Source organism: Camelus bactrianus, chromosome 18, assembly GCF_048773025.1.
Source record: "Camelus bactrianus isolate YW-2024 breed Bactrian camel chromosome 18, ASM4877302v1, whole genome shotgun sequence".
Classification (NCBI taxonomy): domain Eukaryota; kingdom Metazoa; phylum Chordata; class Mammalia; order Artiodactyla; family Camelidae; genus Camelus; species Camelus bactrianus.
Genome location: NC_133556.1, coordinates 19,117,640 through 19,130,461, shown reverse-complemented (window position 1 = coordinate 19,130,461; position 12,822 = coordinate 19,117,640). Strand labels below are relative to the sequence as shown.

General features: G+C 46.5%; 1 protein-coding gene across 6 annotated transcripts in view; it reads left to right on the top strand.

The window, feature by feature from the left end:
* The window catches only part of VWA3A (von Willebrand factor A domain containing 3A), a 45,172-nt gene that overhangs the window by 19,304 nt on the left and 13,046 nt on the right, over positions 1–12,822 (top strand). For all 6 annotated transcript variants that reach the window (XR_012500336.1, XR_012500338.1, XR_012500337.1 and 3 more), the window contains 10 exons: positions 110–235; positions 2,140–2,275; positions 2,392–2,495; positions 3,714–3,794; positions 4,221–4,315; positions 5,750–5,869; positions 8,825–8,899; positions 9,088–9,232; positions 9,687–9,882; positions 10,547–10,617. Coding sequence is in view for 3 of the 6 variants with exons in the window: in XM_074346231.1 (XP_074202332.1) it covers positions 110–235; positions 2,140–2,275; positions 2,392–2,495; positions 3,714–3,794; positions 4,221–4,315; positions 5,750–5,869; positions 8,825–8,899; positions 9,088–9,232; positions 9,687–9,882; positions 10,547–10,617 (1,149 nt within the window). In the remaining 3 variants the exon portion in view is untranslated. The remainder of the gene's footprint in view (positions 1–109; positions 236–2,139; positions 2,276–2,391; positions 2,496–3,713; positions 3,795–4,220; positions 4,316–5,749; positions 5,870–8,824; positions 8,900–9,087; positions 9,233–9,686; positions 9,883–10,546; positions 10,618–12,822) is intronic.

Sequence of the window (12,822 nt, the reverse complement as noted above, 5' to 3'; positions counted from 1 at the left end):
GTCAGCCGCTCCACCTTAGAGACTGACGTGGCTTCTTGTACTTTCCTGCCTTGCCCACTGTCAGTAGCCAGGTGACTTCTGGCTGACCGATTGCTCCCACCACCCACAGATCTGCGCCAGCCGGGAGGTGGATGAGCTCCTGGCAGAAATCCAGAAAGCCCAGAGCCTCCGGAGCCACGTCCAAGCCCTGCAGCAGAGCTCCCCCTGCGAGGAGCCGGCCGGCGGGAGGCAGGAGGTAGGGGGCGGGAGACGATGCTCTGACCTGGCAGAGGCACTCAGCTGGCCTCCCTCCGCTCTCCTGGCTCACCTGCCTCCCAGGGGGCGCGGCTGCGCAGCCCCCAACCGCCCACCCCCCCGCATCGGGAAAGAGAAACAAGGCGAAGCCCCACCCCCCACAACCCCTCGCGGTTCTGAGCTGCAGGGGCCTCCTCTGTGCTGGAAGGATCCTGGTGGCTTTTTATTAATTATTTTTATTATTATTATTATTATTATTATTATTATTATTATTATTATTATTATTATTATTATTATTATTAATTATTCCAGGGAAATTATTGTTGATTAATTATTAATTTCCAAATTCATTGTTATTTTAAATAATTGATTATTATTTTGAAAATTATAACATTAATTGTTATTTTTCAGAGAAAGGCCAGCAGACTCCTGCCACCCCTTCCACCTTCCACTGTCCCCCCTCCCCCCTAGTTTGGAGAATAATGAAAACCTCAGCTGCACACAGCAGGCCGTCTTGAAGGCAGTCTTCCCACCCAGCTTCTCATTCAGGGCAAAGTCCCTGCTTGGTGATGTTTAATTTAACATGAGCAGAATAACTCAGCCAGCTTATGGACACAAGCACCATAAAAGCTATGTGCTGTTTAGACCACAGAGAAAACTTAGCTCTGGACAGAGAGAACTGGGAATGCATTTATAGCTTCATAGAATGAAGGTCTGGATTTGTGGTACCAGACATTCTGACCTGGCTGGATGTCCTGAAAGAAACACAGCACCTAGACTGGGAGCTTAAATTTTAGTTTAAGCTTCTCTACTGATTATCTATAAACAATAGCAATAATTATTAGTATTATAATTAGAATAGTTCTCATTTACTGAGTGCTTATTATAAGATAGGCACAATGCTTAACTCTTTAAATGCCTTATTTTACCTTTAAAATGACATCTGCATCAGGTATGTCATTACCCCCATTTTGTAGGTGAGAAAACTGATGTTAAGAGGTTTAATAATTTGCCTGAGACCACAGAGATAGAAATCGATTGAGTCTGAACTGAACACAGGTCTGTCTGACACCAAAATCTTGCCAGGAGTGTCCCAAAATGAAATGCATGTGCCACTTGTGGTTTGCAAGATGATTATAAGGTGACATATGGGTTAATATTCTTTAAAATGTTATGTGTTTAAAACTAGCTTATCATGGTAGAAATATATCTTCTTTCTAAAATTATTTAAGTACAAAAAAAGGAGTCAATTAAAAATTAAAATAGAAATTAATATTAATTTCAATTATATTATTAGAATTAATAATTTAAAAGCTTTAATGTTATACATGTTTTGTTTTTTTAATATTAAGTAAATAACAGTACAGTGGTACTCAAATACAGCAAAATTCATGAAGGCATTGCTCAAGTGTCCAAAATATGGGAATTTCTGTTCTGTGTTTTCCTCTTACACAAGCTATGTGATTTAACAACTCAGAACCTCAGGCTTTCCATTGTAAATGTGAGTGAGGGAGGCCAGGATAGATCATGGCTCCGTAAATGATCTGGTGTAGGAGTTACTTTTTAGTTGCCTGGAGTCTTATGTTTTGAGCCCAGGGAGGGGCCACCAGGCATCTTGGAGTCTGCGGTGCTGGTCTTAATGGTAAGGGTGGGAAGGGGTGGGGGGGGTGGACAAATCAATAAAGAAGTGATTTTCTGGCTACATCTCTCTCTTCTCCTGGAAATTCTAGAAATCCCCAGACAAAGGGATGGGGATGGTGGGAGGGGAAGACAGAACTGCCTTTAATTTACCAGGTAATGTTTTAATATGCTCCTCTTTAGAAACTGGGTTGGGAGGGGGTGGGACTGTGGACTTTCTAGCTACAAAATATGATTATGTAATGATGCTTTTTCATTTTAATTTAGATTTCCAACGAGATTGCAAAAAGGCCATTCACAAGTCTCTTGCCTAAACCCCCGAAGCATGAGGCTCCCCTCACAATTGAGTTCCCAAACTTGGCCAAGACTTCTGCAGAATGGCTGAAGACCAACAGCCTGAAAGGTAAATCCCCAAAGAGGGCAGACCCCAGGACTCAGGTGACTGACACTGATTGAAAGACGTGAACCCTCTGGGGCTTCATGATTAGTGCCTCAAACCCCACTATTTATTTTTTACAGCCAAGAAGCTAAGCCTCTATCAGGTTCTGGCCCCCAATGCATTCTCTCCCGTGGAGGAATTTGTGCCTATTCTCCGGAAGACAGTCTCATCCACTATCTATGAGGTAACAGATTCAGAGTTCTCTCCAGTGCTTTGCAGGGGAGCTCATTTGTGGTGTTTCCTTTCTTAAATGTTCAGGAAATAAGAGTCATAATGCAGAGCCCAAGGCGCAGGGGCTGAGGGCTTGGAGTGGGATGTAAGCTTTCCACTCAGGACTCCAGACTGCTCATCAAACCGACTCTAACTGCTGTTTTTCAAAGATGTGAACATGATACTTGGGAGAGTGGGGTAAGAGGGAGTGTACTGGGCAGCTTGGTCACCTCCTCCATGGAAGTTTTCTTCCAGCCCACACACTCCCTCTCTTTCTGCCCTCGCTGTACCTTGTACAGAGTTCTGCTGTAGCTCCCAGGATGTGCTAACACATGTATTTATTACGTGTCTAAAACCCACCAGAGTATGAGCCCCTTAAAAGAAACAAAATTCTCTGATTCTGTATCCCTGATATCTAGTACACGGAAGCAGCCAAGGAATGTTGAGTGAGTGGAAGGAAGGATGGAAAGAAGGAAAAGAAGGATGAGTGGGTGAATGGATGGAAATGATGAATGAATAGGTGAAAGGATGGACAGAAATGTGAACAGATGGAAGGATGGATGACAGGATAGAATGAAAAAAGATGAAAGGATAAAGGGAAGGATGGAAGGATGGAGAAATGGAAGAAAGGAATATTAAGTGAGTAGAAAGATCAGTGGGAAAATGAAAGAATGAAAGAATGAAAGGAAAGAGAGAGAGTGGGGTGTGTAGTTCTGACAGTCCATGGATGGATGACTAAGTGGATGGAGTGAAAGTTAGAGATACAGACATGACAATTTGATGGAGGGTGAAAGAACAAATTGAACAAATTTGATTTTTAAAGTGTCCATGAAGGCTTATCTGGGTTCCCAAACCTAAGAGCCCATGACCAGTACGTTTTAAGGTCTCTGTCTCTTCTATTACCGAAACCTCCAACCATATCTTGTAATAAAGATTCTGGTGTTCAGAAGAGCCTCCTAGGAAGGGAGCAGCTTGCCGTCAGCAGGGTTCATTCAGGGGACCACTCTCCTGAGGCTCCAGCCAAGGCACCGGCCTGCTGGGGTGGGGGCATAATCTGACCCCGGATGAGTTCAGAACCCGCTTCCCTCTCTTGCATCTGATTTGGAGAGCCCAGTGCACAGTTTAAACTTGTACCCCTCCCCTATACGTGCTTCTGCTCACCCACTCGCCTCCTGGCCACACCTGAGTGCAGAAGGCAATGGTACAATTTGAATGGCATGACGGGACGGTGAAGAACATTCACGTGGATCTTCCCTTCCTATATGAGTACCAGGTCAGTGGGGGGTCCTGTCTGTCAGAATATGGGGGTGCAGGGGGCAGGGAAGGAAGGCACCGTGGAATGTGGGGGCACCAAGCACTAGTCTGTTTACTCCCTCTTGTAAATAGAGACTGTGCTCCACCCACGGGCCTCTCTGGAGCTTTCGCCACCTCCCCCCCAGGCAGGGATGAGGATGCCTAAAACAAAAGTCTCTAATCCTCTGGGTTGGGACCCACCTCTCCCCTATTTGAGGCAATGAAATACTTCGACTGTTCTCTTCCTGGCTTGCTGCAGATTCATCCATGCTTTAGTGCCTGGATACCTAAGGCCTTGACACAACATTCCCAAAAGCCTAGTGGGGTACACCCCCCTCCCCCACAGACCCCTTAATCGGACATCCTCCGTGCAGTCACTCACTGTGGGTGGCCCCTGAGTTTGCAGAAACAGCTCAGCAGAGCTATGCAGATGTATGAGAGACGGATGGAGTGGCTCTCCTTGGCCAGCAGAAGAATCTGGGGCACCGTCTGCGAAAAAAGGTACCTTCCCCCAAGGAGTGTTCTTGTCCTTCCTGGGTCTCCTGTATGACACAGCAGTTATCTGACTCATGGGTTCCCTGGTGGTAGCATCAGAAGCCATCATTTAGATTAAAGATCAGCAATCACTCAGCAGAACCCCTGGAGGACAAAATCCCACCATCATCCTCAACATCAACAGTAAAATCACTGTGTCACTCAGGACCTTTCCTGTTAAAAAAGTAACAGAAACTAAATGCAAATTGATCTAAACAAAACAGAGAAGTCCGGTTAAAGTAACTGAAAATTCTAGAGTAGATTTGATTACGGAATTCAGGCATGGCTTGATCCAGAAGTGCATACATGTCAGGAATCTCTCTCTATCCTTCAGCTCTGTTTTCCTCTCTGTTGACTTTGTTTTCAGTCAGGATTTCTCCTCCCCTTCAAGTGGCAAGATAGCCACCTGAAACTCCCAGTTTAGCCCTCCCAGGGCTTGGAGCATGGCATCACCCACAAGCTATTCATCCTTGCCAGGAGAGAGTGATGTTCTGATTGCCTGGAATCAAATGTCCACTCTCAAAGCTTGGGTAGGGTCAGCTCCACCAACTCAAATGGACTGTTTGAGATAGAGGTGTTTGTCCCCCACAAAAATCAAGAGGCTGCTGTGAGAAGAGGTAATCGATGCTAAGTAGGGAGGAAAAAATAGGTATCCACTGTAGCCATTATTATCACTCCATACCTTATTTGATGCATTACAACTCACTAAATATTATACTTTGTAATACTATTCATCTATTGTATCATTTAATTCTCAAAGCAACCCCATGGGGAGTCTTATTATAGTTTATAGTTAAATATGCCAAGGATCAGAGAGGTTTTGTAACTTGCCTAAGGCCACATAGGAAGTGGGACTTGAACCAAGGTCTTCTGACTCTGTATCCAGTGGATTTCTTTTGCTCTCCATAGCTGTCTCAAAATGAGAATGGTGGGAGGAGATTTGAGGTAGTAAGGGAGAAGGCTGAATGGTGCTAGAGATCATAAAACAGAGAGAGAAAATAAAAAGACACATTGCCCCAGAGGCCCAGTTACACCTAATTCCCCATCTGACTTGCTTAGCTTCCTTCTGTTTTCACTTCACAGACCCCAACCTATGATAATACTGAATGCTAGTGATTTAAAAAGAAATGTATGAAAATCATTCTACGCCACCCTGCCCTTAAACCTCCTCCACTGTGAGGCTTTATTGACAGACACTCCTGGAGAGAAGGTTCCATGACTCCCTCAGGCTACTGTTATAAAACCCACCTGTGCTGACCTCAAACCACGGAGACGATTTTGGCCAGTGGCAAATCTGGCACGCAAAACTCCCCTGGAAAAAACTTTAAATAGTAAAATGGAACGAAATACACATTATCTGAGAGATTCGGTTCTCCTCTTAAAGCTTGTATTTCTTTTCAGGGTGGTTATACTGCTCGATATCTCTGTGACCAATTCCATGTACATTATTCATATCCAGCACTCCCTGCGGCTTCTGCTGGAGGAGCAACTGGCCAACAAGGACTGCTTCAACATCGTGGCGTACGTGGGCTCCTGCCTCCCGGCAGCGGGGAGGGCGTGCCGCTCTGGTGCCTCGCCGGGCCGAGGCCTCTGCAGGACAGCAGATGCGCACCCAGCATCCTGGGGGGGCCGTCAGTTTATCTGATTTGAATGATCTTGTTTGGGGCACTGAATAATTAAATAGTTGCAGGACAGTCCCACTGGGGCGAAGGTGGTAAGAGGCCCCAGTACACCACTGCTTGATCAGCCGGGATAGGGTAACTCAGCCCATTGCCCCATTTGGCTTCCAAGCTGATAAAACGCAAACGAGAAAAAAGGGGCCCCCGGGCTTAGTCCCAGCTCATTTCTAGCAACTACGAGGTTTCAAACATTTAGAATTCCAGTTGTAAATCTTAATATGTTTAGCTATATACAATTAAATCATATAGTGATATATAAAACTGTATGATTTATATATAAAACTAAATATGTTTAAATTATATACAATCATATATAATATCAAATAAAATTGTATATAACTATATATAATATATTTAAATTATATTTTTGTATATAACATAAATTTTAAATATAAATAAACTTAAATTTTAATTTAAAATATAAATACTTAATATATAAATTATATATTTATATATAAATTTAAATTATATATCACTATATTCAAATTATATGTAACTGTATCTAATACTATGTATATCTAAATTATAGTTTTATATACAGTTATATATAATTTTAATCTATAATTATATATAATTATATAATTATATAATTTAAATATATGTATAGTTATATATATATTTTAGGTTACATATCATTTTAACCAATTGGGGAGAGAGAAGAGGAACCCACTTAAAGTATATATTTTAACACAACTTCACATCAAATAGGGAGTGTTCTAAACCTATAAATCAGCAGTTAATATTATATGTTAAACCGTATCAGAGCCTAATCTTTCCCTGATAAATTTTACAGAAAAAAAATGCTTAGAGAAACATTTTGGACAATATTTTCATCCAGTCAGCCAGCCATTCATTCAACAAAGTCTTATTGAAAGCCTGCCATGGACTAGTTGCCATGCTAGGCATTATGGATACAGAAATTAAAACACACAGTATCTGTCCTCAAGGACTTTGTGGCCTAGTAGTGGGAGACAGGCATGTTCAGGTGCAAGTGCTGTTAAGTGTTTTCTGAAGAAATAAGTAGAAGGCAGGATATGAGACTGTGAGGGGCCAAAGGCAGGCTCAGTCCGTTGCGTGTGGGTAGAGGAAACCCTGGCAGAGGAAGTGACCCTTTAGCCGAGGCCTGACAGATGAGTAGGTGTTTGCCGGGCACATGGGAGTGACAGGGGAAGTGGGGAGAAAGGGCATTCCAGGCGCAGGGAACAGCATGAGCAGAGGCACAGGGGGGTGGGGGACCATGAGTGTGAATGTGGAGTGAGAGGGGGAGATTGTGCAGGACAAGACAAAAGAGGATTTATATAGGCCATGTTCAGGAGTTTCTATACTGTAGACATACAGGCATTCAAGGATTTTAAGCAAGGTTGTAATCATGAAACACTCAAGCTACAAGGTGAAGGATGAACTAGAGGGATGTAATACTGGAGGGAAGGAGACCAGCTAGACGACTGCAATACTCTTGTCCTCTGTAGAGTGGGCTTGAGCCAAAGCAATGGGAGTGAAAGAAAGGGATGCTGTAGGAGATGTTAGGGAGTTAGAGTCTGCAGAATGTGGTCCCTGTTTGTCACTGTTGAGGGAATGGTAAAGAGAAGATGTACCAGGTAGAGCAGATCTTGGAAGTAGAAGATGGTTTTATTTGGGAGGAGGGTAATTAGGTTGGTTTTTTTTAAACAGAGGTACTGGGGATTGAACTCAGGACCTCATGCATGTTAAGCATGTGCTCTACCAATTGAGCTATACCCTCCCTCTGGTTTTAAACATATCGAGTTGGAGATTCTCAAGAGTTTGGAGATTCTCCTGTTAGGAGCTCTGGCAAGGAAATACGGGTTTGCAAGCCATCCGCATTTTGGTTGCCTGGTTGAAGACATGGGAGTGCCTGAGCTGCACCTGTGGTGACAACTGAGGCCAGAACTTGGGAGGAACTGTCCTTTGGAAGGTGGGCACAGGAAGGGAACCACCAAAGAAACAAGAGAGGAGCAGCCAGAGAGGCAGGTGGAAAACCAGGAGAGAAAGGGGTTTTCCTTTCCCACGGGAAGGAGGGTCTTAGAAACCTGCCCTGGGCTGAGGAGTAAGTAGAAGAGGAGGTGGTAACCGTTTTTCCTGGGAGCGTGTCTAGAAAGGGGAAAGAGGGAAAGAGAGAAGTAGGTAGGAGTGTGGACCCCAGTAGACGGAGGAAGTTATATTTAAGAGAGGAGATGGGGCAGAGGGAGGTAGAAGTCAGGAATGTGTGGGTGGGAGGTAACTCTGGGGCACGGTCTCAGAAGAGATCAGCTATGGGGAAGTCAGGAGCCCAGGTGGAAGAACCGCTCGTGAACCAGAGAGGGGACACCTTTTCCTTGAGAAAGGGGATAAATCCTCTTCTCAAAGATTTACATTCTCTATCAAGGGAAAATGAGCTAATGCATATTAAAAAAAAAAAAACTATGTTACAGATGGAGAGTGGAAAATGTGTTGTGAGGATGAATCGGTGCTAGGGGAGCTAACAAGGGAGAAATGACTCCCTCCTTGGGAGGTGGGGACACTCAGGCAGAAAAGGGAGATAACCTGTCGGGAGGGAAGTCTGGCCAGAGCTGATCCCGGCTCCTGGCGCCGTGTCTCTGCTGAGAGTCCCAGCTCTGCTTTCTGGGAAGCGTCGTGACCAGCAAGGAAATCTCATGGCTGGCCCAGGCCAGTGACAGTCTAACATTTTGGGAGTGTAATTAGAATTTTGTCCCCCAAAAGTCTGGGGAGCCCAAAGAGCTGGAGCGCACCGTGGACCAACCTCCCGCCTAAGAATAAGCCCTCTTTCCTTCCCTCCAAGGTTTGGAAGCACAGTTGAAAGTTGGAGGCCAGAGATGGTTGCCGCCAGCCATGACAACTTACAGAGCGCCTGGAGGTAGGTGACCTGCTGTGTCTGTGGGCAGCCCTTTCCTCTGGCTCCCTCTGTCCCAGGAAGTAGCTGTCTAGAATCTTCACCCTCCAATAGACACGGGCAAATAGGGAAACAACAGCCTTCCAGTCCCTGCCCTTCCCGTCTGGGGCCTTGCAGCCGGCCTCCCTCAGCATGGCCTCCCTGCCTCCCAGGTGGGTCCTGACCCTGCAGTGTCGGGGCAGCAGGAACGTCCTCAGCGCCCTGCGGAAGGCTGTCGAAGTGGACTTCAAGGACAAAGACAAACAGCAATCGCAAGGCATCTACCTCTTCACAGGGGGCATCCCTGACCAGGACACGGTGGGTAGGCCGCGTGCTGGACATCCCTTACCCTTTGTGACCCCCCAGCTCCTCCTAGGTGGACACCTAGCCACTCGTTTCTCCAGCATGATTTTCCAGTCTAGACTTGATCATGCTGAAGAATCACCTGGAAATGTCACAATTCAGATGTTGTTAGACCTGGTTCCGAAGACTGAGCCTGGGGCCTGAGGGTCAGAGTTTCTAACAAGCGTCCAGGGGGATGACGAGACTGCTGGTCTACTGACCACGCTCTCGGGCCCAGCTCCCCAGCCACACCCTGTTAAGTGAGTAAGAGAAGTTGCGACCCAGGCCCTTTCACCTTTCTATCCTCAGTGCCGGGTACTAGACCAGGCACACAGTAGGGCCTCAGGAAAGAAAGTGAGGCTGAACCCATCTGAGACCAGCAGCTTCAAGAGCCCCCAGCTCTGGGCCCTTGCTCCCTCTCTCCCCGCAGCCCATGCTCAGTGCCTACATGGCCGAGGCCTGCGGGGGCTGCGACTTCCAGCTGAACGTGTGTCTCTTCTACGTGGACGAGTCACAGACGGGCAACACGCCCCCCGCCTGCTATGCCAGCTGCACTGACACGGCCGCCGCCTACCGGGAGGTCGCCCGGGCTGCTGGTGGCCGCTTCCACTGGTTTGGAGACACAGGTGCGTGAGTGCCGGCTGGTCCCTCTGCCTCTTTCCTTCCAGACAGTTCTTGGCCCCAACGTAGCTCCCTCTGCCATAGATGTATTCCAGGAAAACAGGGTGTGAAAAATCACATTTGAAAATGGGAAAGTACTGTTCTGGGGTTGGATGGTGGTGATGGCTGCACACCCACGTAAATGTACTTAATGCTGCTGAACTGTACACTGTTTAAAAATGGTTAAAATGGTAGGTTTTATCTTGTCTATATGTTGCCACAATTGTTTAAAAGTGAAAAAGAAAAAAAAGCAAAGCTACTTAAAATTAGTTTAGAATGTCAGGGCTGGAAGGGTCACTAAAGTTCCCTTAGTTCAGCATTTCCCGAGAGGTGAACATTCACAGCAGGTGGCTGGCAAGATAAGTGTACGTGGAACACAAAGCAACATTTTTTTTTAACTGTCATCAGAATATGCTACTCCAAAATATGCCGCTTGGGCATAAGCATTATTTTGAGCTGAAAACAATTAAGAAATAGAAGATGTTAAAACAAACAAACAAAACTTCTCTGCTTCCCCTGCCCCCTCTCTGCCTTAAAAGGTCACCTCCACACGGCCTGTGTGTTTACAGATACGGACGCTGGCCGGGATCCACGCCCCTTCCCCACGCTCATGACGCGCTTTGTTTGCAGGTATCTACGAAAGTGATGACATCAGTGCCATCGTGTCTGAGATGGAAAAGGCTCTCAGCTACTCCCAGAAGGTATGCCTTACGTGCAGGGGAAATGACTAGCTTCTGTACCAGGGTCCTGGGCTGTCATATAAAGTACCACAAACTGGGTGCCTTGGAGCAACAGATATTTATTGTCTCAAAGTCCCAGAGGCCAGTAGTCTGAAGTCAAAAGGGCCACGTTCCCCGCTGAAGGCTCCAGGTGGAACCTCTCCTTATGTCTCCCTCGCTTCTGGTGGTGGCTGGTATTAAGGAAGTGAAATGGCACCGAATGCTTGTTAAAAATAGCAAGGAAGACATTATTCAAGACGGCTGCAGAAGGGGAGAGAGATTGAACTCAGCTCCAATTATGCAGCAACGATAGCTGGGGATTCGTAGCCAAGCAGCAGAGTGACAGGGTCAGTGCATGGGAGACTTCTAGGAGGAACTTGGTTAGGGGGAGATTCTTGTCAAACAGGCTTCACAGGATTCTTTGCTGGAACTGGGTTCAGCAGGCCAAAGTCAGAGCCCAGTGAAGAAGAGGGCTCAGAGGACCGTGACTAAAGTTTGGTCTAGGAGAGACTCCTTGTCACCAGTAATCCTCGGCATTCCTTGCCTTCTAATCTCTGCCTCTGTCTTCACGTGGCCCTCCTCCCTCTGTATGTGTGTCTGTGTCTCTTCTCCAATTATAAGGACACCTGTCATATTGGATTAAGGGCCCAACCTTCCAGGATGACCTCATTAACTTACATCATAATTATATCTGCAAAGGCCCTATTTCCAAGTCAGGTCACATTCACAAGTACCAGGGGTTTGGACTTCAGTACATTTTTTGGGAGACCCAAGTCACCCCACATCAGCTTCCCTCCTTGTGTGCTCATCCACTGACACCCGAGGCTTCCGATGAATCGTGAGAGTTTCCTGTAAGTCATTGGTTTCAGGTCCGTGTGCTCTACATCCTGGCCTGTACATCCCTGAACACGTCAAGCTCATTCCTAAACTCGGGGCCTTTGCACCTGCTATTTCCTCTCCCTGCCATTCCCCTCCCAGGTCATCCATGAATGGTTCCTTATTATTCAAAGTTCACTAAACTGTCAGTTCCTCAGAGAAGGGAATTGAACAGTTCAAGGTGAGGTGAGAGAGGGACCAGATCATGTCAGGAGCAATGAGAAATAAGGGAAGAAATGTGAGAACATGTCTCTAAGGAAGAATTGATCAGACGTGTGGCTGATTGAATGTATGGGGTGGGGAAGAAGAAATCCCACAGTGACTCCCAAGTTCCTTGCTGGGGAACCCAATAGACAGTGGTGCCATTGATCAAGAGAGAAATAACAGAAGGGGGTACAGGGAGGGAGAGTCTAGAACAAAGGTGAGTTTGGGGGGCCTGTGAGATAAGTGGGGGTCTCCTTCAGGCAGGTGGGAAAAGATGAGGGCTGGACATAGAGGTGTGGGGCCGTTGAAGCCATGGGGATGGACAGAGCACATGGGTGGCCATGGTCAAGGTGGGGAGACTCGTACTGACTCACATGTCCGTTACCACCATTGTCAGGACTGCCCATCTCCCCAGGGACATTGCGAGCTCCTGGGAGGGCAGGGCCACAGATTGGCAGACCTGTGATTCCTCTAGATGTGCCTTAGCAGTCCTGCCAGAAAGGACCCCTCTTTGGTTCTTTTTTAAACCGCTTCTCAAGTACACATCACTCCTGTCCCCTCATTCACAAGGTGTAGTGGGCAATAATGGTTTAACCTACCCCTCTTAGGATGTTATTTACATGCAAGTGGCGTGTTCTAGTGCTTTGAGAGTAATTACTGCAGAACCTTTCAAGCATTTGAGAAATGTGCAGGCAAAGGAGCCAAGTGTTACACCACTGATCTGCCAGCATCCGAGTTGGCCATGGGCACATGATAAGCTGACCGGCGTGTGTGGATGCTGCGTCCACATATGGAAAGGGCACTGGCTTGGGAACCAGACCCACCTGGGATTGAATTGAAGATCCTCTACATACTTGTAGTGTGGCCTTAGGCAAGTCCTTTAAGTTCATAAGCTTTGTTTTCCTCGCCTTTAAAAGGGGGATATAATAGCACTGCCCCTGCGAGTGTAGTTCTCTGTCTTGTTGGCAGAAGAGTTTGAGAGCTCCGGGCACTAAGTAGCCCAGTGCCTGGCGCATCCCAGGCCCTCCGTACATGGCACTTCCTGTTAGGCTTGATCTGGAGTGCTCTCAGCCCCAGGCAGCACTCCAGCGACAGAAAGAGAGTCCA